This window comes from Typopeltis vanoorti, chromosome 20 (genome assembly GCF_054136105.1).
Source record: "Typopeltis vanoorti isolate ZY-2024b chromosome 20, IOZ_Tvanoo_1.0, whole genome shotgun sequence".
In the NCBI taxonomy this organism is placed as follows: Eukaryota; Metazoa; Arthropoda; class Arachnida; order Uropygi; family Thelyphonidae; genus Typopeltis; species Typopeltis vanoorti.
Window position 1 is genome coordinate 394,608 of NC_143568.1, and position 26,188 is coordinate 420,795.

At 35.1% G+C, this 26,188-nt stretch overlaps 1 protein-coding gene across 1 annotated transcript in view; it reads right to left on the minus strand.

The window, feature by feature from the left end:
• Positions 1-26,188, minus strand: part of Polr2B (RNA polymerase II subunit RpII140) — a 203,190-nt gene that overhangs the window by 11,800 nt on the left and 165,202 nt on the right. Inside the window, exons 18-19 of the mRNA XM_090409695.1 lie at positions 15,732-15,950; positions 10,157-10,378 (exon numbers count right to left, since the gene is read on the minus strand). Of these exons, the coding sequence (XP_090265821.1) occupies positions 10,157-10,378; positions 15,732-15,950 (441 nt within the window). The remainder of the gene's footprint in view (positions 1-10,156; positions 10,379-15,731; positions 15,951-26,188) is intronic.

Below are 26,188 nucleotides of genomic sequence, written 5' to 3' on the forward strand. Positions count from 1 at the left end.
TAATTTCAAACTTTTTTTTTTAATAATATTTGTGCATTTGATTTACTTCTGAAAAGCTCTTCTTTTCAATATGTTTTCTTTGAGGCTTACACAGTGAGGCTTACAAAGTTTTACTCAAACACAGTAATTGTCTCCATAATTTTCCAAAATGTACTTTTCAATATGAAATTCATTTATATCCTCTTAAAATGAAATGGTGATCACTTCATTCCAAATCCCCTGTATACTCTAGTATCATAAAACATCATGGAAATACTACTACTATTAACAATAACATAGTCAATGAGTCTTTTCATATTTTATGTTCTCCACATGTAAAAAAGACATATATCTTAAGGCACAATTAGCTACATCAATCCATCTAGATCTTTCTTCTTTTTTTTTTTTAAGCTATCCAAGCATCAAACACTCGTTTTGTTAACCTTTTCTCTCACATTCTGTTGAAATTTTAGAATTAACTTCTACTCATAAATTTTTTGAATGCTAATAATGTCAAATTCCTAATATCTTCTTTTTAATATGATTCGGCCCATGATACCACCTGTTTATTCACTTAACCTTTTCTCACTCGCATACCTGTTGCTGGTCTCCAGTCTTTCATCAATGGTTTTATGTCCAACCTAACTCTCAGATCCATAATTTAATATTGATGTGAACACTGCCTTATATACCATTAAAGTTTTGGCTAATTTACCTCCTATCCCATATACATTTACTCAACATGCCAGTTTTGTTCATTCATTCATTCATTATCTATTTCCAAATTTAATGTGTTAGCTTCTCTAAAAATTGTGTCTAAGTAACCGAAATGTTTTTCATGTTCCTGCTCAATTAGTTTTTCTATTCAATCTCATTTAATTTAGTTAAAGAATCCTGAAGAGTTGTACAAGATTTATTTAAGAGTGTAATTGTCCTGAATGCTCAGCTGAATATTTCCAATTATGATATCAAATTTAACACAATTTCCTTCATAATGTGATCCACAAAGATGAATAACAGTGGAGGTAGCATGCATTCTTGTCTTACACCTAATTTTACATCAAACTATCTTCATGTACTTCCTTTGTGTAATGTCTCATTAACTCCAAGTAATCATAATTTTTTGTGTGCAACTTTTCTCTTGGCAACTTTATATTCCCAAGATTTTTCAACTATTTGACTAAAGGAAAAAATCTGCTCCTGATAACTCTTATTTATTCTGAACCTAGCTTGTTCTTCCAAATTTCAATTCCACTATTTTTCTTTGCCCCTTTTCAAGTATACTTGCATACATCTTACCTGGAAATTCAGTAGAAAAATTCCTCTGTAATGCTCACATTCAGATATATTTCATTTTGTGATAGATGGGTCAACTCTACCCTTTATCTGGAATTTGACCTCTGACCATGCGTTCTGAATTAAGCAGTGCAGCCAATATGTAAAACTTTTATATTTCAATATCTGAGGAATTTCTGTTGAATATATCTTTGCTACCTTTCTAGCTCAGGTTTCTGATGGGGTTTTTTCAACCTTATTTATAGGTACTCCTGATTGCATTGCTCTTGAATATTTTCTACCACTGTTCTATTACCACTTCTCATTCAGCAATCTTTCAGAGTAATTACTCCAGACATCTAAACCATGTTTATCTTCAGTTTTTGTCACTTGATCATCTCTTATTCCTCTTACGCTATTCTTTTCTCCATTTCTTTGCTTTTACAACACCCTGCACAACATTTTGTTACCTTCATGATATTTATCTTCTATATTCTTACCAAATTCTGACTTGTTTCACTACACTTACACATGGCTTGGCTTTCTTGCATCTATCCATATCATCTCAGGGCACCTGCAGACTTAACTGACAAGAGCTTTCAATTTGGTGACTTCAGTAATTTCTAACTTCAGGAGTCCGGTCCACCATGGAATTCAGATTTTTCTATCCTGCATACAACTTCACCAAATGCTACCCCCCCCCCCCCCCAGCTGAATGATCAACATTTTCTTCAGTGTGCCATGCCATGGAATTTCCAAGTTTGGTTCTTGTTTTGAAACTTTCACCTTTTTCTCAAATAATATTTGTACATTTGAATTAACAGTTCAATTCTGAAAGCTGCATAACTTCCTCTATTTAAAACAGTTTTCTTTTCAATACAATATTCACTTTATCTTATTCAAAACTAAATGTTTGCTCCCTATTTCAAATCTCCTGTATACTCTTACATCCTGAATCAGCCTCAAGATATCAATATCAATACCAGCATAGTCAATAAAATTTATTTCTTGTGTCTTCTTCCATGCATATTTTTATGTTGGAACATGGTTTAATTATTACTATTTCATGTCCTGAAAGTTAATTACCATTATTATTAGCTTTGCTCTTTTTTCCAATTTTCATTTTTTTTCACCAATTTCTCTAAATATTTTTATATGTCCGGTGTTCATTTCCTATTCTACTGTTTAGATCTCCTAGAATCTAAAGTTTTTCCTCTTTTTATGTCAGATACCTTATATAATGACTCAACCCCCCCCACTTCTTCCTTAATAGAAGCTTCTATGGGACCACAGGTATAAGTAAGATTCATTTTCCAATTTCTCATTTTCAAATTTGACCAATGCTAAAACTGCCTGCTATTGAAGCAGTTCATCTTCTTGTTTAAATACCATAGTTACTCCTTTCTTTTCTTGATCAGTATTGTTTGAACATATTATATACTTAGCAATATAACTTGTTTTAGCATTTCAGTGTATCTCACCTGTTTTGGAATTGATATAAAAATATAATTTATTTCATTTAACAGACTTTCCCTAAACATTATATATGTCTGAATTTCCTACTTTGCCATTTAAGTCTCCAAAAAGAATCAGCTTTCCCTTTCTTTCTTTTCTTTTTTATGTCAGTCCTCTCTAATGATAATTTTTTTTTTCTATTTGTTGTTACTTTCTTCTTTTAAAGGAAAAAATTTCCTTTACATGCCCATTAAATCTTTCTGTGAGATCAAAGGCACAGAAAGCTCATTCTCCAAACAAGTTTGATATTTGCCAGCTTTGTTTGTTGAGTGGTTAATGTATCCACTCTCTGACAAACAGGTAGGTTTGTATCCTGCTGTGGGCATGAATGTTTGTGATAGTCTTTACATAATAGATGAATTTAAATTGACAGTAGTTTCATTAGTGTAAAACCACTGGTTTAAAAAGTTCCATCTTTAGTCTCTATAGCAAGGTCTGGACTATGTAAAATTAAACTAAAACACCCCCCCCCCATCAAAAAAAAAAAAAAACTTTAAATACTTAGTCCACCCATCCAACTCAGACAATACAGGTTTACCTTTTTTTTTTTCTTTCTTTTTTTTTGGGGGGGGGGGAGACCCACTCTGAGAGTTTAATAATTAATTGTACTTGCTACTTCCTTTCCTTGATCATTATTGCTTTAATATAACACTTTACAGTTATTATGCACGTTTTTGTATTAATACCAATTATATCAAACTAGTATTTTTGATGTGGAGGAGGGATGCTGCTTAAGGATGAAAGCTAGAGAAGAATGTAAAGAACCTATAGAAGCTTCTGTCCTATTGTCCAATCTTTGCCTTCTCATGATTTGCTCCATCATTAAGCAGGTATCTACTAGATACTGAACAAACAAGGATGGACTGGCAAATATGGGATTTGGCCAAACAAACTATATTCTGTATAAACTGTATTTGGCTTGAATCAAAAGACAATAATGGACAACAAGATGAAATGTCATACCAGTTGAGGCATCAAGCAGTTAAACTAGGCCCTGCTGTTTTTATCGGGTAACCAGGATGAACAGTGAAAGTCAGCTACTGGAACAAACTCCAACTCGGCATCAACAGAATCCAAGCTAGGCAGCATCAGCATAACAAACATCAAGAGAATTGGAAGAATTAGAGGAGCATCATGTCAACATAATTGGTGTTAACAAAACAAACAAGATAAAAACAAATAAGATTCTTCTAAATACAAAATAAAAGATGATATATGCAGACAATAATGATCAGGGAAGGAAGGAAGGAGTAGCTCTAGCATTCAAGATTATCTAGCATCTAGTGGTGACATAAACACCAGATAATCTTCTTGAATGGCAAGCAATGCCATGTAAAGTGATGTGGGCAAAGGATAAAATGGGAAATTGAACAATGAGACATATTGGAACCTATGGTTTCTCAGCAGGTTCTATTAAGGAAGTGGAGGAATTTTTTCAGGTCATTATAGAAGGCAGGTGACACAAAGAAGTTGTTCCTGACTGAATACCTTAACAGCAGAATAGGAAATGAATACCAGACAGAAATGTTCTGGAAAAACAGCTAATAATAATTTAAGTATCTGCTGGATTTCTATTCAAGATATGGACTGGCTTAGTAACACCACGTTTCAACATAAAGATGTACAAAAAATTCGCATCAGGAGAGGAGATAAAAAATACAGAAACTTTCATCAACTGTTATCACCAATAACAGTTGATGATTTGAAATAGGAAAAGTTGTTCACTTTGTTGTGAGATGGATGATATTGAAATTGAACATGATACTGAAAAATGTATAAGAAAGTGAACTCAAATATCATTCAAGAAAAAAACTGCGAGTTTGAAAACAAGAACTAGTCTCTTCAGGGTCTACCACCCACTGAGCCCTAAAGGCTCAGTAGCAGACTATGAAGATAACACTGATTCAACTAGAGAAGCATGTGGTAAAGTTTTCTGCAAGAATAGAAAAATCAGAATCCCATGCTGGATATAAGAACTTAAAGAAGTATCAAATGTTTCTAGTAAGCAATCATGTGCTCTGAGAAAATATAGAGAAAAATATAAGAGCAAAACTGTGTAAAAGCAGCTAAACAAAAATCATAGAAAGACTTTTATATGAATATAGAAAATAAATATCAAGAAGGTAACAAAATATTCTGGAGGTAATTGAAAAAAAAAAAAAAAGCTTAAACATGGAAGAAAGAGTACTGTAAAAGGATTTAGACATGACTAATATGACATTAAAACTGAAGATATTTTAGATTCTGGAGTAATTACTTTGAAAAACTACTAAATGAAAGAAGTAACAAAACAATAGCAGAAAATATTCAACACAAATGCAATGTCAAAAGTATATATCAATAATTAAGATAGCAAAAACCACCAAAGAATGGAAATGTGGAAAAGCTAATAGAGTAAATGATATTCAACCTGAAATGCTCAAATATGTAGGTGTAAAAGTTTAACAGTTACTGCACTACATAATCAAGAAGTCATGGTCAAGAAGAAAGTAGAATTATTAATGATTGTAATAAAACTCTCATAGTACCTCTATAAAAAAAGGAAAATAAAACAATGTGAGAATTAAATTGCAGAGGAATTTCCTTAATGAGTGTTCCTAGGTAAGATTTATGCATGCTTGCTTGACAAGAGGCTAAGAAATTTGTAGAAAAGAAACACAGAGAGAGAATAAGTTCAGCCCAAACACAAAGTGAGGATCACATTTATAGTTCAGAAATTGGAGAAATATAACAAAGATATGTATCTGAATTTTGTAGATCTAGAAAAAGCACATCACTAGGCACCAAGAGAAAAGCTGTTCAAAATACTTATATATATTGTGTAAACAGGACATTATACTGAGCAATATTAGTCTCTAGAACTGAGAGATTGTTTGCTATAAAATCAGGTGTGTGACAAGGGTGCACACCATGTATATGGATCACAAAATGAAAAGAAATGCATTATGCCTGATATCAAAACTGGAGATTTTAATAACAGCTCTTTACTTCATACAGATAATGTTATACTCATAAATCCACTTTGCAGCTTTCCTTAACTAAGATAAATACCTACTAAATCTGATATAAAAAATTAGCAATGAAAAGAAAAGCCTATGAAAGGTGGGTAGCACTGAAGACATTAGCTGCATCATAAACAGAGAACCTACAGAACAAATGCAACATTTTTTTGGCCATTGAGGCAAAATTTTTAGCGATGGCAAATTAGATATGGAAATAAACACTAGAATAAATAAAGCTTGAATGGTAGGGTGTCAAGTGAATAAGAGAGAAATTAGTCAAAACACTAAACTAGTTATATAAAAGACAGTGTCTAAACCATTTTAACCTATGGATCTGAGAGCTGGGTTAGAAAAAAGTAAAACCGTTGTTCAAAAAGACAGGAGACTACAAAAAGGGTTCTGAAAAAACTTAGTGACAGATAACATCAATGGGAGAATTATATTAAAACTGAAGATATTAGGAAGGAACCTCATACTATTAACATTCAAGAATATATGAGCAGAGCTAATCTCAAAGAGTATAGTCAGTTAAATAGAATAGAAACCTAAAGGTTAGTAAAACATGTTTTTATGTCAGGATGATGGAAAAAAGATGCACAGGAAGATCATGAGTTAGGTGGATTGATACAGTTATAAGTGGCTTGATACAGTTATAAGTGGCTTGATACAGTTATAAGTGGCTTGAAAGACAATATATCTGGCAATAATGGAGTCATTGCAGATTAACAAATTGTGAATAAGGAATTAGCAATAATGTAAACTTTTCATGTGGTATTATCACAGTATCCTGTAAATATCTTGAGGATACATATACATATACAGGGTGTTCGGGATAAATTTGACAGTTTCGTAAGGAAAAAGAAAATCTTCTTTGTATCTATTAAATTTAATGAATTGACAAAAAAACATTACAGGCAGAGTTAATTACAATACTATCAACAAGATTTACTCAAAATAACCACCATTAGCATCGATCACAGCTTCAATTCTGCTTCGGAACCTCGAACAAGCTGATGCTACAGTCTCCCTGGGAAGGGCCGCAAAAACTGTTTTAATTTTATCCATTAACTGGGCTTTTGTATTACTGGAAGTGCGATTGGTGTCTTTTTCAACTGCGCCCCATACAAAATAATCCATGGGGTTAAGGTCTGGGGAGTTTGGAGGCCAAACATTTGGACTGGTGAAGTCGTAGAAATTTTCAGACAACCATTTTTGACTTTTCCCAGAGGTGTGGCAAGGGGCCGAATCCTGCTGCCATACATACGGCCTACCATTGGCTACCCTTGTTATCCAGGGCTTGACTACAGTTAGCAACTCCACGAACAAAGCCCGAATTCCAATGCCAGGGTTCTTCAACACCTGTTCCTGCAGATTTGCGAGGAATTCTGCTGTACGAACGCAATCAGATCGTCTGCTAGGGATCTTTCTTCTTGCTACATCCTCGTAGTCACCATTGCAAGTCTCTAGTTCATGCCTGATTGTTTTCACTGTATTCAGGGAGCATTGGGCAGCAGTCGTAATATCCTTATTTTGATGGCGGGCACGAATCATCATGATACAAGTTATTCTCTTCCATGATTCAGGTGGGTTCCAGCTATCCATCCTTTCTGACATCTTGTATATGAATGAAGAAGGGTCCAAACTTTTAAATGAAGAGAAGTGTGTGTTAATACATGTAACTTACGGAAAAATATAATTAATTATAAATATGTCAAATTTATCCTGAACACCCTGTATATAGGATACATATGCTGTCACTAAGATCTTGAGAAATTCCTCTTCTTCCTACAATTTTCTGATAGAGTAGAGACACAAATGTCTCAGTGTTCAATTTTCTATTTGTAGATTTGTCTATATCACTTTACTTATCCTAATTAAGAAGTTTATCTTGATCAAAGAAACAAGTGTAGCTGAGCTACTTCCTTCTTTCTCGGTTTCCGAGATAAAGATATTATCATATACTTATTTAGAAATATCACATATATTTTGTACTTCTTATTCTTAGTAACATTACTTAGGATGACATGGTAACATGTCACCTTAGGTGCATTTACTAAGAGTATTTATTTTTAACTCCCCCTCCTTAGTGCTTCTTTCTCAAGTTGGTACTCTTGCTAGAAAACTTGTTGAAAGTTAAAATATCTGTTATTGGGCTATGTTTGGACCCTAGAGCTAAAAACAGTACATGAATCAAATAGGAATTCAAGTCTTAAATTCAGCCACACCTCCTAATAAGGGCCATGTCTGTCTCGCAATCTGCTCCAACTAAGAGGATATATACAAATCCTAATCCAATTTCTCTCTCCATTATCATCTGCTAACAATAATACCAGTAAAACAATTACCGGAAGCAAAAGGCTTTTTTCCCTTTCCTAACAGAATATGTTTTTCAAATATGTTGTTATGAGAAAAAAACTGCTGAGAATTGTTCATGAAGTTCCATTATTTACTAGTCAATACAATACAATATAATATAATAGCAAGCTTACTTTATATCAATAATCATTATTTATTCATCATTTTTGTGTTTTAATTTTATTTCTCCAGGTATTTTTATATTTATCTTTAACTTAATAATAGTTTATTACATTTTTAAATTTTAACTTCATATCTAACTTATTCTTTTAAATGGTCATTCAGTTTCCCTCTTGAGTTCTTAGGATATTTTATCTTATTTACACACTGTCTCAGTTAAATTAAGTATATCAGCATATACAAGCAAAATGTTCTGTGAAAATAATGCGTAAAATTAATTACTAAAATAAAGAGCCAAAAGGCTTCAGTTTTTTCTCTCTGCATAATGTTAACATTATGCAGAGAGAAAAAATTATGATAATCATCTTGAAATTAACATTCAGTTAGAAATAAAATGGAATTTGAGTACTTCCACCAAATAGTTTACTAAAGGCAGCCATGATTTAAAAATGTAAACTGAACAATTTGATAGCTATTTGAAAATATGAATAACAGAAAAGTTTATATGAATGAAAAAAAAAAAGCAGGAAGGTTTTCAAGAATTGGAAACAATCTTAAAAAGGTTAAGATTTACACTAGAATCAACAAACTTTAACCATATTTTAAAAATCTAGTTGATTTCTGGAGCATTTTAAATTATATGTTACAAATGTATCATAAGACATCATCAGTACAACTAGCAAACAATAATAGGAATTGACCATTCCTATTCAATATTTACATAATAAAGTTATTTACTGTGGAATACGTGTCATTCTATAGTTATGGATACCCTACAAGTTTCACTATATATAAAAAAAAAAGTTACAAATGGCATATGTGCCACCTTTTGTACAGAGCATAGAAATGCATCAAAGCTTAAAAATAAAAACCAATTTTATTATAAAGGATTGATGAAGTCAACCAAATACTTAGTGCTAAAGAAATCTTTTAAGCAATGTGAATGACCTATTAAGAATGGAAAGTTTCTTGATTATATTTAATCTATATGATAGACATGTATCCGCGTGGTTAGCCTGGTGGCTATCGCTTCGCAATAATATGACTGGGGAAGGAGTGTCCTAGGTTCAATTCCCATTGATGACGTGAGGAGCTCAAGGATCTTCCTCAGCCATAGCCAAGTTAGCCGGTCTTGGCATGGACAACAGGGTTTTTTCCACCAGTTTATCTGGGGTTTTTCAGCCCACAAGCAGGCAAACTGGTCCCCGTGAGCACACACGGGGACCAGTTTGCCTAAAAAGGGCTATCCCTTAGGAGATGCAGCAGAGGAGTGGCGAACCAGCTGCATTAATATTCCAGTAACCCCTCATTAGGAGGGGACTCAACCAGTTCCTAGGACAGACAAGAGGGATAGATAGGATAGACATGTTGCCAACTATGTGAAACTTAGTTGGCAACAATATGAATCTACTGACCTCATGGAATACTGTTATTAGTAATTACTTTATCTTACATATTTGGCTGCATGCCACAAATCAAATAATATAACTTCATAGAAACCTAATTACTGATATCATGAGGTGATTAATCCTATCTGCACAGTTGTACTACATCAACTGCACTAGTTAGTATGCCTTGTGAAAATCTGAGTTTCCAGAAAGGAAACCTCTACCAGCTCTGTATGAGAAATGTACATTTGCTTTCAGATGAAAAAGCACTTATAAAGGTTCTTATCCTAGAAAGATTTTAATCCAGGCAACCCAAAACACACTATCATTCTGTCCAGTATGCTTAGAAGTCTCAAGCCACCTCTCAATTGATCTTTCCTAGCAATCTTTTTCTTCTAGGAATGTTTTGAAATATCTATAATTAGCATCTAATATACATACAATGACTTAATCATTCCAAATGCTTTCAAAAATATATATAGTTATGCTGAAATCAAACTAAAAAAAAATTTAAATCCTTACTTCATTGCCCCTGAGATGATATCCATACTCTTGCAATAAATTTGAAATTTTTTGTACATTGACGGTATCATTAAATGGTGTGGCATCACCAATTTCTCCTTTGTTGGCTGAGACTTTGCCTTGCAAGCATTCAATCAAGTGACCAATTGTCATACGGGAAGGGATAGCATGAGGATTGATGATAATATCTGGTGTGATGCCTTCAGCAGTAAAAGGCATATCCTAAAAAAGAATAAAATATTGGTGAGGTCACAATAAAAACAAAACAAAGATCTGCAAAAAAACAAAACAAATCATTAAATTATTAATGGAAGCATAACAATTTTAAATGCAGTGTAACATATAGAAAAAAAAAATCAACTAACATCTTTATGTTCCCATATAGGGAGTAGGTGAGGCCGTTTTAGTCCTATCTAACTTTTGGAGACTGAGTGGGCAGTTCAATCTCCACTGAGATGGTGGCTAAGTGCCGCCATCTCGTAGTCCCTAGCCTTAACACGCTATTTTAATGTCTGAAAATAGCGTGTGTTCGACGAACAATTTTCTCGAGTTTCCGAGAGAAAAAAACCTGCTTTCCTGTGCCAGAGATCGACTAACTCGGGAGCCGGTCGAAAAAAGGCTTGGAAAATGTTCCTTTGGTCGGTGACTAGACTTGAACTTATAAGTCTTTCTTCATGCGGTCAAGCACCGTAGAGTCCAAACGGCACTTCTACTAAGCTAAACAAGCACATTAACATATACAATATATAACTGAACTGAAATTCTTAGATAAGAATGATGTTTCATAACATACAGAGCTTCCACAAAAGAAAAATGGTATTGTAATTGAAATATTTATTGAAAAAGTTAAAGACAAAGCTAAAATGAGAGTGCAGAGATTTGCAAGTGGTATCTGTAAAGATTAGGGAATCAAAGCTGAGGTGGTTTGGCCATGTTACATGGAGAGATAAAAGCTATGTGGAAAGAAGAGCGATTCACAGATAAAGTAGTGGAGAAACTGTGAAACTTCTTTCACAGAATCTCATGAATCAGTAGAGAACAGTTCACATTGATGTAAATGGTTTGTTTTATATGAAAAAAAATTTTTTTTTTCAGCAAGTGCCCTCAAATAGTTAATATAAATAACTTCATTAATAAAAATGCAAGAAAGTGTTATTTAATACCAAATTTAAAGAGATTTACTGTACATATTAGGTTCAAAAATGTGTCTTGCTTTCTCTCTCTCGTTAATTTAAATCCCAAATAAGTTGGCAATGGTACAAAAATTGCCAGAATTGTTATTTATTTATATATATAAATAAATTTATATATATGTAAATAAATAACAAATTCTACCAATAACTCCTACTAATGGAAGGTTGTAAATCTATACTACATTAGTTTGGTGAGTGTGTTAAGAGATTTTGAAATTTTTTTATTATTTTATTTATTTGTTTTTACAGAATCTGAAACCCTGCTTAGAGAACAAACAATTAACTTTTCAAGCTACTTCAGGCTTCAAATAAGCAGAGTGATGGTCACACAATGAGCAATGAAACTGATCTCCCACCTATGAACATTCACAAACATCCATGCCCAAAAACACCCATTTAAGCCTATAGCCTGCTGGTTGGAGAGCTACCACATTACCATTTAGCCAATCAGGCTTGCAATTAATGAAACAAATTAATTAGTATGAAGATTATTTTGTTTTGAAGTTAAATGCAAGTATATACCACCATAAATTAAAGATACCAAGAAATTATATACTTGGTTTCATCCATTATTCAAGTGTAAGCAAACAAGTTTGTGCCTGAACTATTATCAGAACTGGTGCAACTTGTATAAAGAAGCTGAGACTTCACATCACCTGCCTTAGTATCCCATAATGCAAAGCGCATCTCCTTGCAGACATGTATAATGCTATGCATTATGGGAAGGGTCACTACCCAGACTGGTTTCAAAACCTTCATTGAGGTCTCATTATTGGGAGCCAGTGTCTGGCTGCCACTGACTCACAGACATGAATCCTGAAAATGATTAGGGGCGTGAACAGATGCATCAATGGCAACATCATATTAAAAATGAGGAAGAAGGCGTAGCTACAGTAATGAACACAAAATACGAGGCTGAACTTGATGGCAAGCAATATCAAATAGAGTGATGTGGGCAAATATGAGAATGGGGAACTGGACAATGAGACTTATTTGTGCCTATGGTCCCACAGAAGGTTCTACTAATGTAGAAGTGGAGGAATTTTTTGAGACTTTAGAGAAAGCAACTGACACAATGAAAAAAGGAAAAGTTGGTTCTTGTTGGGGATCTAAATAGTAGAGTAAGAAATGATTGTCAAACATACAAAAATATTTTGGGAAAATTTGGAGAAAGGAGCAAAGCTAATAAAAATGGCAAATACCTGTTGGATTTCTGCTCAGGACATGGACTGGTTATTACTAACAAAATGTTCAAACATAAAAATGTGCACAAATTCACTTGGAGAGAAAAGGCAAAGAATAAGAAAAGTCTCATTGACCATATTATTGTTGATAGTGATGTTTTTCCCTGTTGTTGCAGGACACCAACGTGTACCGAAGGGTTGAAATTAGAAGTGATCACCATTTAGTCTTGAGCAGGTTAAAACTGAATTTCATATTGAAAAGAAGAACATCTAAGAAAGTTTTAAATCAAATAAAAGTTGAGCAGTTCTCAGATGTGAACTCAAGACTAAAATACACAAACATTCTTCGAGAAGAAATGAAAGAGTCTGAGAAAAGGAACCAAACCTTGGAGATTCAGTGGCAAATCCTGAAGAAAACATTGATTCAGCCAGAGAGCCATGTAGTGAGGTTGACTGCAAGAATGACTGCAAGGACAGAAAAATCGGAACTCCATGTGGACACAGGAAGTTAAAGAGGCAGTTCAAAAGTACCTGGCAAATAAGTCAACTTGTGCTCTTAGAGAATACAGAGACAAATGTAAGAAAGCTAAACACTATGTATAACTAGCTAAACAAAAGTCATGGGAAGACTGGTAAGAACAGAAAATAAATATCAAAAAGGTGGCAAGATATTCTGTTGAAAAAGCTCAGAAATGGAGGAAAGAGTGCTGTAAAAGGAATTAAAGATGAAAACTGGTGGAAAGATATCCTTCATGTATGGAGTATTTACTTCGAAAAATTGCTAAACAAAACAATTAGTGACAGCACAGTAGTAAAAAAACACTTAACAGACAAGCAATCAGGAATACATATTCATACTTGAAGTAGAAAAAGCCATCAAAAGCTTTAAATGTAGAAAGGCAGCAGCAGTAGATGATATTCAACCAGAAATGCTCATGTGTGGAGGTATAAGTCTTACAGTGGCTGCACTACATAGTTCAGAGGGCCTGGACAGAGGGACGAATTCCAGATGATTGCAGCAGAGCTCTCATAGTTCCCATATACAAAAAAGGGAAATAAAACTGAATGTGAGAATTACAGAGGCATTTCCCTACTAAGTGTTCCTGATAAGATTTATGCAAGAATACTTGAGAAATGGTTGAGAAAGATTATGAAAGGAAGCTTGGTGAAGAACAAGCTGAATTCAGGCCAAATAGAGGATATCAGTATCAGATTTTCACTATACGGCAAACAGTTGAGAAATCACTGGGAATATAACAAAGATCTGTATTTAAGTTTAGTACACCTGCAAAAGGCATATGACAAGGTGCCAAAAGAAAAGCTATTCAAAATGCTACATCATATGGTGTCAATGGGACATTATATCAAGCAATACTTAGCCTTTAATTGAGAAGGTTAGTTGTACTACCTTCAATTCTAACTTTATACAAAGTTAGAACTGAAGGTAGTACAGGAAGATGGTTCGTAGTTAAATATGGTGTGTCAGAATATAAATTATCCCCTCTTAGACACGATTTTTAGTGAAAATGATAAATTAAATATGGAAATAGACAACAGAATCAAAAAAAACTGGTATGGTGAAAAGTCAAATGAATAAATTCATATGGAATAAGAGAGAAATTAGTCATAACACTAAATTAGCTGTATACAAGACAGTGTTCAAACCAATTTTAACTTATGGATCTGAGCGCTGTGTTAGAAATAAAACACTTGACCAAAGACTAGAGGCCACAGATATGATAGTCCTGAGAAAGATTAGGGGCATGAACAGGTGGCATCAGTGGCAATATCATATTAAAAATGAGGATATTAGGAAAGAACTTAACATTGTTAGCATCCCGAAATGTGTTAGCAGAGCTAATCTTAAACATAATGGGAAAGGAAAAATTAACAAAACAAGTGTTCTCCGCCAGGATGACACGAAAAAGATCCAGAGAAAGACTATGATATAGGTCGATTGATACTGTTAAAAGTGCCTTAAAAGATAGAAATATAAGATCTGGTAATGCTGGAGTCTTGACAAGTAACAGATTGATTTGGAGGAAAATTGTAGATAGAAAGTTAGTAATGATGTAATTTTTTTCATGAAGTACTATCAATTTGTACATCCCTTGGGGATACATATCAGGAATTTGATGATGGACACTGGGAAAAAACTTGACATTATTTGCATCCAGGAATGTGTTAGCAGAGCTGATCTCAGGTGGTATGGTCATTTAAGCAGAATTGGAGAGGAAAGATTAGCAAAACAAGTGTTTTCTTTCAGGTTAGTAAGAAAAAGACCCAGAGGAAGACCAAGATATAAGTGGAATGACAGTAAAAAGTGTCTTAGAAGACAGAAATATAAGATCTGATAATGTTGGAGTCCTGACAGAGAACAGATTGATTTGGACGAAAATTGTTGATAGGAAGTTAGTAATGATGTAAGTTCTTCACTCAACTATCATAATATTCTGTACACCCCTTGAGAATACATGTCAGGAATTTGATTATGATGATTAGTGATATTTCATCATATGAGATAAAGAGAAAAAAAAATACCCAAAGTTTCTTTTGGTGAAATTCGAAGGCTGTCTCCAACATGCCTTCACCTTTTTCTAAAATCTTTTAAAAATGTCAACAATGTCAAAAGCACAATGCTAAATTCTTTCACAACTTCACTTTTCTTCCCAGCATTTATTTTTTTCCAAAATTACAATTTTTCTTGTAATGCGAACTGTCATTATTTTTCACTCTTTTTGCACATTTTAACAATCATCATAATAAAAAATTAATCACTTTCTCTGCAATAACTAACTGCTCACATATAGTATACACTTCAGAAAAAAAAGACTGGACAACTCTATACAGAATGACTCCGGATGATGCAAAAAATCGGTAAAATTCCATCCTATAATCCATGTTTTACTGTTTATTTGTTCATTTCAAAATGGATTTTTATGATGAACTTTGGGTGACACCTAAACATCGTTTAGCAATACCAATACAACTAGTCAAATAGATCTCTTTAATATATTAAGTACACTCTTCCAAACAAGAATATTGTTCATTATTCTGAAAATTTCATTATTGACCTGTATTTGTTTTAAAAGTATATTATCAATTTATATAAACAAGCATTAGCAATAAAACCTGTAAATATTCTCTAAAATTTATACTTCAATATTATTTTACTATTTTTAAAGCATATGATCTTACCTCTTGACGATATGTAATTCCACACGTACCCTTCTGACCATGGCGACTAGCAAATTTATCGCCAATCTGAGGGATCCGAACAGAACGAACTCTTATTTTGCAAAATTTATAACCTTCTGCATTCAGTGTAACCATTACCTGATCCACAATTCCAGTTTCACTGTTTCGAAGGAATGTGCTTGCATCTCTCTTTGTGAATCTTCTTGTTGTTCCTTCCAACTGAAAAATGGATAATAATAATAATAAACTTACATAATGTAACAAATCTGATATAAAAATAAACAACTCAATAAAATAATAAAAATGAAAATAGGCAGGAACATGGAAAATATTGACTGCATCTTCAATGGAGAAAACCAATAAGCAATACCAACTAACAGACTGCGGGTTCGGATTCAGTACCAGACATGGGTGTTTGAAATTGTCATTACATGGGAAATGAATGCGATTGTCTGCTGTGACACCACTATTATGCTTAGTGGAGACTGAACTGGCTTTAAAAAGTTCCATGTTTGGTCTCTAGAGCAGGATTTCTGGACTATGTAAAAAAAAAATTTTTTTTACTTAAATAAAATAAAAGTGCAAGCCCTGAATATGTATATTCTTGTTTATACATGCATACACACACATACATACATATGTATATATAAAAACAAGAACATCATTTCCATGATAACTAGATGAAAAAACTTTCTGCTGGATAAAGAAACAGGTTCATTATTGAGGAGAAGGTGCTGGAACTGTTGTATAAACTGAATAAGAATTTGGCAATGGGGGTAGATATATCAGGATGGATGCTAAGTGTTCAGCGGAACTGGCTGTGCCATTGACCTAGATGTATAACTGGAGTCTCATCACAGGGAAAATTTCACAGGAATGGAAAGAATGTGCATGATAATCCCATTCCACAAAAATAGAGCAAAGACTGATGTGCTTAACTATCAATATATCTCTAGAATAGTGGTGAAGATTTTGAAGAGGAGTTTGTTTTGAGTTCACATACAACGTGTTGATAGAGAATCTATACTTTGCAATGAACAGCATGGGCTTACTAAGGGCGGGTCATGTGTGAGTAACTTGCACACGTTCTAATAATGTTGAGTAAGCCAAGGGAAATAAATGCACCATGATACTTTAGAATTTTGTTTTGTTAAGGCTATGACAGGATACAGCATGGAAGACTGTTGTATATTGGATAAGAGAATGGCTGATTAGCATATCAAAAAGTGATGTATTGGGGGGGGGGGTATTCAGAAAGATTTTATTACTATTACTACAGCGACTACGGGGAGTCCTTAGACTCATCGAGGGAGGCCCTAAACATCATGTCCACACAACTATACGACATTCTCACAGAATCTATCATACCTTCTATCGTATCATGCCTTGAACTCACTCACTGTCATATGCAATGTGCCCCCTAAACTTCATCTCCCTATCCACCAACAATCCCAAGTCCCTGGCCTCATCAATCTCCTGGAGTACAGTTCCACTAATGTGGTATACTGCTGCTAATCTTTTCACCCCAAAATGCATAACCTTACATTTTGTCACACTAAATTGACATCCATTCTCCTTAGCCCAGAACTCCAATCTATCCAAGTCGTCCTGCAAGATTTTGACATCTTCTGCATTCACTATTGCCCTACCCAACTTTGCATCATCAGTGAACAAATGAACTGTTCCTCTTAGATCTTTCCCAATATCGTTAATGAACAAATTAAACAGCAGTGGTCCAAGAACAGAACCCTGCAGCACACCACTAGTCACAGGCCATCTTTTGGACTCTACTCCTGAATAAACTACTCTTTGATATCTCTCCGTCAACCACCCACCTATCCATCTCACCAACTATATATCCATTCCCATATGTTGTAGTTTACGGATTAGAATTCCATGTGGTATCCTGTCAAACGCATTAGCCAGGTCCAGCAGTATCACTGTAAACCCATTACCCTTATCCACTCCAGCCGTCACTGTGTTATAAAACTTGAGCAAGTTCCAACTAATTTCTCTCTTATTCCATATGAATTTATTCAATTGACTTCCTACCATACCAGCTATGCTGATTCTGTTGTCTATTTCTATATTTAATTTACCATCTTCACTAAAAATCGTGCTTGAGTAGCTGAAATGTTATACTTGTTCCACAGGTTCTCCATTCACAACACAGTTGACATTTTCAATGATTCTACCTATTTTCATTGTCTTTGTCTTTTTATTGCTGACCTTCATACCATATCTATTACAACAGTTATTGAATTTAGTCAGGGAATCTTCAAACTTGTAGCGGATTTATTTAGAAGTATAACATCGTCCGGATAAAGCAAAGAGCTGACATTAACATCTCCAATTTTGATATCATGTTTAATACCACTTTCCTCCATAATGTGATCCATATAGTTAATGAATAACAGTGGGGATAATATACATCCTTGTCTCACACCAGATTTAACATTAAACCATCTTCCTGTACTTCCTTCAATTCTAACTGCTGACTTACAACTCAAATAAAGACTAAGTATTGCTTGATATAATGCCCCATTGACACCATATAACCGTAGCGTATTGAATAGCTTCTCTCCACAATTCTTCTCAACCGTTTCTCAAGTATACTTGCATATATCTTACCAGGGAACACTCAGTAGGGTTATACCTCTGTAATTCTCACATTCAGTTTTATTTCCCTTTTTATATATGGGTGCTATTAGAGCTCTACTCTAATCATCGGGAATTCGTCCCTTTGTCCAGGCTTTCTGAACTATGCGGTGCAGCCACTGTAAGACTTTTATACCATCATACTTCAGCATTTCTGGTCGAATATCATCTACTCCTCCTGCATTTCCACATTTCAAGCCTCTAATGGCTTTTTCTACTTCAAGTATGGATATGTATTCCTAACTGCATGCCTGGTCAGTGTTTTTTTACCACTGTGCTGTCATCACTCCTTGTTTCATTTAGCAGATTTTTAAAGTAATTACTCCATACTTCAAGGATATCTTGTTCTCCCGTTTTCATGTCACCTTTATCATCTCTAACTCCTTTCACAGCACTCTTTCCTCCATTCCGAAGCTTCTTCAACAACCTCCAGAATATTTTGCCACCTACTTGATATTTATTTTCTATATTCTTGCCAAAGTCCTCCCATGACTTTTGTATAGCTAGTTTTACGCAGTGTTTAGCATTCTTGCATTTGTCTCTGTATTCTCTAAGAGCACAAACTGACTTATTTGCTAGGAACTTTTGATAAGCTTTCCTCTTTTCCTTAACTGCCTCTTTAACTTCCTGTGTCCACCATGGAGTTCTAATTCCATGGTGGACACAGATTCCTGTTCTCAAACTTTTTCATTTTTTCTTCAATAATCTTTGTGTATTTTAGTCTACAGTTCACATGGAGTTCTAATTCCATGGTAGATGCAGATTCCTGTTCTCAAACTTTTTCATTTTTTCTTCAATAATCTTTGTGTATTTTAGTCTACAGTTCACATGGAGTTCTAATTCCATGGTAGATGCAGATTCCTGTTCTCAAACTTTTTCATTTTTTCTTCAATAATCTTTGTGTATTTTAGTCTACAGTTCACATGGAGTTCTAATTCCATGGTAGATGCAGATTCCTGTTCTCAAACTTTTTCATTTTTTCTTCAATAATCTTTGTGTATTTTAGTCTACAGTTCACATCTGAGAGCTGCTCAACTTTCATCATCATCAAATTCCTGCCATGTACCCTCAAGGGGTGTACAGGATATGACAGTACTACATGAAAACATTACATAATTACTAACTTCCTATCTACAATTTTCCTCCAAATCAGTCTGTTACTTGTCAAGACTCCAACATTATCAGATCTTATATTTCTATCGTCTAAGGCACTTTGTACCGTATCAATCCACCTATATCTTGGTCTTCCTCTGGGTAGTTTTCCTGCCAACCTGGCAGAGAACACTTGTTTTGCTAATCTTTCCTCTCCCATTCTATTTAAGTGACCATACCATCTGAGATTAGCTCTGCTAACGCATTCCTGGATACTGACAATGTCAAGTTCTTTCCTAATATCCTCATTTTTAATATGATATTGCCATTGATGCCATCTGTTCACGCCTCTAATCTTTCTCAGGACTCTCATATCTGCGGTCTCTAGTCTTTGGTCAAGTGTTTTACTTCTGACCCAGCTCTCAGATCCATAAGTTAAAATTGGTTTGAACACAGTCTTGTATACAGCTAATTTAGTGGTCCGACTAATTTCTTTCTTATTCCATATGAATTTATTCAATTGACTTCCCACGACACCAGCTTTGCTGATTCTGTTGTCTATTTCTATATTTAGTTTACCATCTTCAGTAAAAATTGTGCCTAAGTAGCTGAAATGTTTTACTTGTTCCACAGGTTCTCCATTCACAACACAGTTGACATTTTCAATGATTCTGCCTATTTTCATTGTCTTTGTCTTTTTAATGCTGACCTTCATACCATATCTATTACAACAGCTATTCAATTTAGTCAGAAAATCTTGCAGACTTGTAGCGGATTTATTTAGAAGTATAACATCATCTGCATAAAGCAAAGAGCTAACATTAACATCTCCAATTTTGATATCAAGTTTAATACCACTTTCCTTCATAATGTGATCCATATAGATAATGAATAACAGAGGGGATAATGTACATCCTTGTCTCACACCAGATTTAACATTAAACCATCTTCCTGTACTTCCTTCAATTCTAACTGCTGACTCACAACTCAAATAAAGACTAAGTATTGCTTGATATAATGCCCCATTGACACCATATAACTGCAGCGTATTGAATAGCTTCTCTCTTGGCACCTTGTCATATGCCTTTTCCAAATCGACAAAACTTAAATACAGATCTTTGTTATATTCCCATGCTTTCTCGACTATTTGTCGTAAAGTGAAGATCTGATCCTGACAGCCTCTATTTGGCCTGAATCCAGCTTGTTCTTCACCAAGCTTTCCTTCCACAATTCTTCTCAACCGTTTCTCAAGTATACTTGCATAGATCTTGCCAGAAACACTCAGTAGGGAAATACCTCTGTAATTCTCATATTCAGTTTTATTTCCCTTTTTATATATGGGTACTATGAGAGCTCTACTCCAATCATCGGGAATTCGTCCCTCTGTCCAGGCTTTCTGAACTATGCAGTGCAGCCACTGTAAGACTCTTATACCACCATACTTCAGCATTTCTGGTCGAATATCATCTACTCCTGCTGCCTTTCCACATTTCAAGTCTTTGATGGCTTTTTCTACTTCAAGTATGGATATGTATTCCTGACTGCATGCCTGGTCAGTGTTTTTTATCACTGTGCTGTCATCACTGCTTGTTTCATTTAGCAGTTTTTCAAAGTAATTACTCCATACTTCAAGGATATCTTTTTCTCCTGTTTTCATTTCACCTTTATCATCTCTAATTCCTTTTACAGCACTCTTTCCTCCATTCCTAAGCTTCTTCAACAACCTCCAGAATATTTTGCCACCTTCTTGATATTTATTTTCTATATTCTTGCCAAAGTCCTCCCATGACTTTTGTTTAGCTAGTTTTACACACTGTTTTGCTTTCTTACATTTGTCTCTGTATTCTGTAAGAGTAAAAGCTGACTTATTTGCCAGGAACTTTTGATATGCTTTCTTCTTTTCCTTCACTCCCTCTTTAACTTCCTGTGTCCACCAGGGAGTTCTGATTTTTTTATCCTTGCACCTAACCTCACCACATGCCTCTCTGGCAGAATCAATCAATGTTTCCTTCAGAGTTTGCCACTGAATCTCCAAGGTTTGATTCCTGTTCTCAAACTCTTTCGTTTTCTTTTCAATAATATTTCTGTATTTTAGTCTACAGTTCACATCTGAGAGCTGCTCAACTTTTATTTACTTTAAAACTTTCTTACATGTTATTCTTTTCAATAAGAAATTCAATTTTATCCTACTCAAGACTAAATAGTGATCACTTCCAATTTCAAATCCTCTGTACACTCTGGTGTCCTGCACCAGGGAGAAAACATCACTATCAACAATAACATAGTCAATGAGACTTTTCTTATTCCTAGCCTCTTCTCTCCATGTGAATTTGTGGACATTTTTATGTTGGAACATGGTGTTAGTAATAACCAGTCCATGTCCTGAGCAGAAATCCAACAGATATTTGCCATTATTATTAGCTTTGCTCTTTTCTCCAAATTTTCCCAAAATATTTTTGTATGTCTCACAATCATTTCCTACTCTACTATTTAGATCCCCAACAAGGACCAACTTTTCCTTTTTCATTGTGTCAGTTGCTTTTTCTAAAGCCTCAAAAAATTCCTCCACTTCTACCTTAGTAGAACCTTCTGTGGGACCATAGGCACAAATAAGTCTCATTGTCCAGTTCCCCATTCTCATATTTGCCCACATTACTCTACTTGAGACTGACTGCCATTCAAGAAGATTAGCCTCGTATTTTGTGTTGAATACTATGGCTACTCCTTCTTTTCCTTGATTGTCATTGCCTGAATATAACATTTTGTATTTATTGCTCAGAAAGATCTCACCAGTTTTGGTCTTTTTTGTTTCAGTCACCCCTATTATGTCGATCTGGTACTTATCTAATTCCTCAGCTACCTCCATTTCTTTGCCATTCAGGCTTCTTACGTTGATAGTACCGATCTTTAACTCTGGTGATGTTGAGTTGGGGTTTGTTTTCAGATTTGTTCCAGTGGCTGACTTTTCGCTGTTCGCCCTGGTTCCCTGGCGAAAACAACGGGGGCCTTGTTTAACCGGGCGACGCCCCAGCCGGCATGAAATTTTATCATGTTGTACCATCATTTTTTATTTTGGTTTAACCAATAAGAATACAATTTGGTCGGCTAAATCCCAAATTGCCAGCCCATCCTCGTTCGTTCAGTATCAAAGTAGATACCCAACAGGGTGCACCACGAGAAGGTGAGGATTGGACATTAGGTCAGAAGCCCTGGTCGGTTCTCCGCATTCCTGTAAAGGCTATGTGGAGGTCTCCTCTCAGTTATACAGCTTTGACCCTTAAGCACCCCCTGCTCAACTTTTATTCGCTTTAAAACTTTCTTACATGTTATTCTTTTCAATATGAAATTCAATTTTATCCTGATCAAGACTAAATAGTGATCACTAACAATTTCAAATCCTCTGTACACTCTGGTGTCCTGCACCAGGGAGAAAACATCACTATCAACAATAACATAGTCAATGAGACTTTTCTTATTCCTAGCCTCTTCTCTCCATGTGAATTTGTGCACATTTTTATGTTGGAACATGGTGTTAGTAATAACCAGTCCATGCCCTGAGCAGCAATCCAACAAATATTTGCTATTATTATAGCCTTGCTCTTTTCTCCAAATTTTCCCAAAATGTTTTTGTATGTCTCACAATCATTTCCTACATTAGGTATTCTCACAATCATTTGCCCACATTAGATATCCAACAAGAACCAACTTTTCCTTTTTCATTGTGTCTTTGCTTTTTCTAAAGCCTCAAAAAATTCCTCCACTTCTACCTTAGTAGAACCTTCTGTGGGACCATAGGCACAAATAAGTCTCATTGTCCAGTTCCCCATTCTCATATTTGCCCACATTACTCTACTTGAGACTGACTGCCATTCAAGAAGATTAGCCTCATATTTTGTGTTGAATACTATGGCTACTCCTTCTTTTCCTTGATTGTCATTGCCTGAATATAACATTTTGTATTTATTGCTCAGAAAGATCTCACCAGTTTTTGTCTTTTTTGTTTCAGTCACCCCTATTATGTCGATCTGGTACTTATCTAATTCCTCAGCTAGCTCCATTTCTTTGCAATTCAGGCTTCTTATGTTGATAGTCTTTAACTCTGGTGATGTTGAGTTGGGGTGTGTTTTCAGATTCAGCCATAACCTCCTGTAAATGCTCCTTGACCACTTTCCATGCTCTATTGACATCCAGCCCTTGCAGTTGTATATGCCATGGCACTGATCCAAGCAATCTCCTAAGCTTGTCATACTTGGCAGAACGGTAATTCCATGTATACCCTATCTTAATCGAAAATTCCACACCTTTAGCCACCTCCCAGGTCAAGACCTTATGATCACTCTCACAAATGGGTGGCAACAGGGTCATATTCATTACAGTCAAATTCTCAGATGCTATTACCAGGTCAAGCACTCTCATGCCCCTAATATTTTCAATTACATGCTGTCTCAGATAGTTATCCCTTAATAATTGAATAAAATCCATTTCCTTCCTCCTTCCAATCAATGTTACCATAGTTGAAATCCCCCCATAATAATTACCCTCCTTCCACTCATTTCATCAATTTGTTTATGCATACTATCTCCACCATCTATTCCATCACCTGGTCTATAGCAGCACCCAATTGTATATTTTGTTCTTCCAGTCTCAATGTCACACCAAATATCTTCAAATGAGATCTTTTCACTATCCTATGATACCACTTCAATTCTCCTTGGCAGCTATCATCAATAACACCCCTCCCCCCATTTTATTCTCTCTGCCCCTCCTAAACACACTATAACCTATGCATTATATCCCACTAACTATATCATCTTCCGTCAGCCATGTTTCACTAATGCCAATAACCTGTGGCCAGGAAGAGCCAATCAAGGTCAAAAATTCTTCCTTCTTGTCCTAATACTCCTGGCATTAATATACATGAAATGCAGTGGTCCCTTTATCCCACCCCATCTTGATGCGTTATTCTAACTATCCCATTCCGATTTTTTTGTCCTTAGTACTGGCTCAGGTACATTATATACATTCTTACACTCAACTGTCTCACTGATGTCCACATATCCCCCCCCCTCCTTGGTAGTTCTAGTTTCCCTGGTTCTGCACATCCATTTTCACTTCATTCAGCAACACTTTTTCCAGTCTCCGTGCACCAAATCCATTCAAATGCAGGCCATCCATCTTGTATAAATCCTTTCGCCCATCAAACTCATTCCACACGTCCACGAATTCCACACCACACCGTCTGCATAACCTGCGCATAATGTCATTTGCGATTATGGCTCTCATTCTAAACTCCTCTCTGTCATACCGCAGCAACAGACTCACCGTTCTAACTCTGTCACTCTTTTCTTTCGCTACCTTTAACAATACTTTCATGTCCTCTCTCATAAAAAATTTATCTCCTGTCAATTCATTCGTACTCGCCACAACTATCAATACTCTCACTTACATCCTTAAATTTCGCACCCGGTAAGTACAATCTAATAACGAGTCACCATATAACACTCTTTCCTTCATTTCAGAAACTCTCCCACTCTTACACTTATTTTTCCTTTCAAACACTTGTTTATTTACGTTAGCCGAATCACTCTGGAAAGAGTTTTGCAGGTGCTCTAATTGCTGCTGCACATTTTGTATCACTGCACGCAACCTAGTGATCTCACTCCCTACAAATGATTCCTCATTTTTTTCATCATTTAAACCATTTTCTTTCTCTGTATAGTTGCTTTCACTCTTTCTTTGATCACCGCTCTGATTGCCATCTTGTACAACATCGCAATTCCCTATCAAGCCACTATTTTCACTCACATTCTGGCTTTCTTCAAGCATAACTATCTCACAACCTGACACATACTTCAACTCCTCACTTTGCTTACACTTTCTGCACATTCTCCCACCGCTATCACTTTCAATCCAAACTCCAGCCTCATTCGGGAATGCATACATCCCATACACATCACATTGGACAAACTCCCTCACATTACAGTTTTTGAACAAAGGCATTGTATTTTTGGACGCCATTATCTTACATGCCGTCGCATTGGCGCCATGTGCTATTCTATGAAATGTATCGTTAAAATACTAAATTAAATAAAACGGAATACACACCAAAATCACACAGACGCAACAAGCTATCAAAATTAAGACAATATTACGTTATGATTTAAACCTATATTCTAATTTTCACTCAAAATTATACCAATTTAAGGTGACACATCCCCAGATATCAGCCATTGGGAAGGATTTCACATACAGAAGACAAAGTGGTTTTCTGATGATGCAAAGAGATTTGTCTCCTCTATATAAAATCCTTCCCAATGTCATTAATATAAAGACTAAATAACAATTGAGTGAATGATACCTGGGGATATCAGTCATTGTGATAATCAGGATTGCAAATGGCAATCAACGCTTGCAAAATGATTTGAAATAGGTTGGAAGTGTTGACATATGAAAACAGCTCTCAGTTCTTAGTAAATGTAAAGTTAACTACTTTGATCTAACAAGATATCTAATGGCATATTATATTAGTGGGATTATGCTAGAAGAAACTGATCAGACTATGGATCATGGAGTTTTAATTAACAGGAAGGTGAAATTCAGAGGCAATATAATAAACATTGCAAATACAGCTTCATTTCAACATTACAATATAACTGTAATGTTGAAATGAATGACATAAGGATAAAGAAGTCAATCTGCCTCTTTAC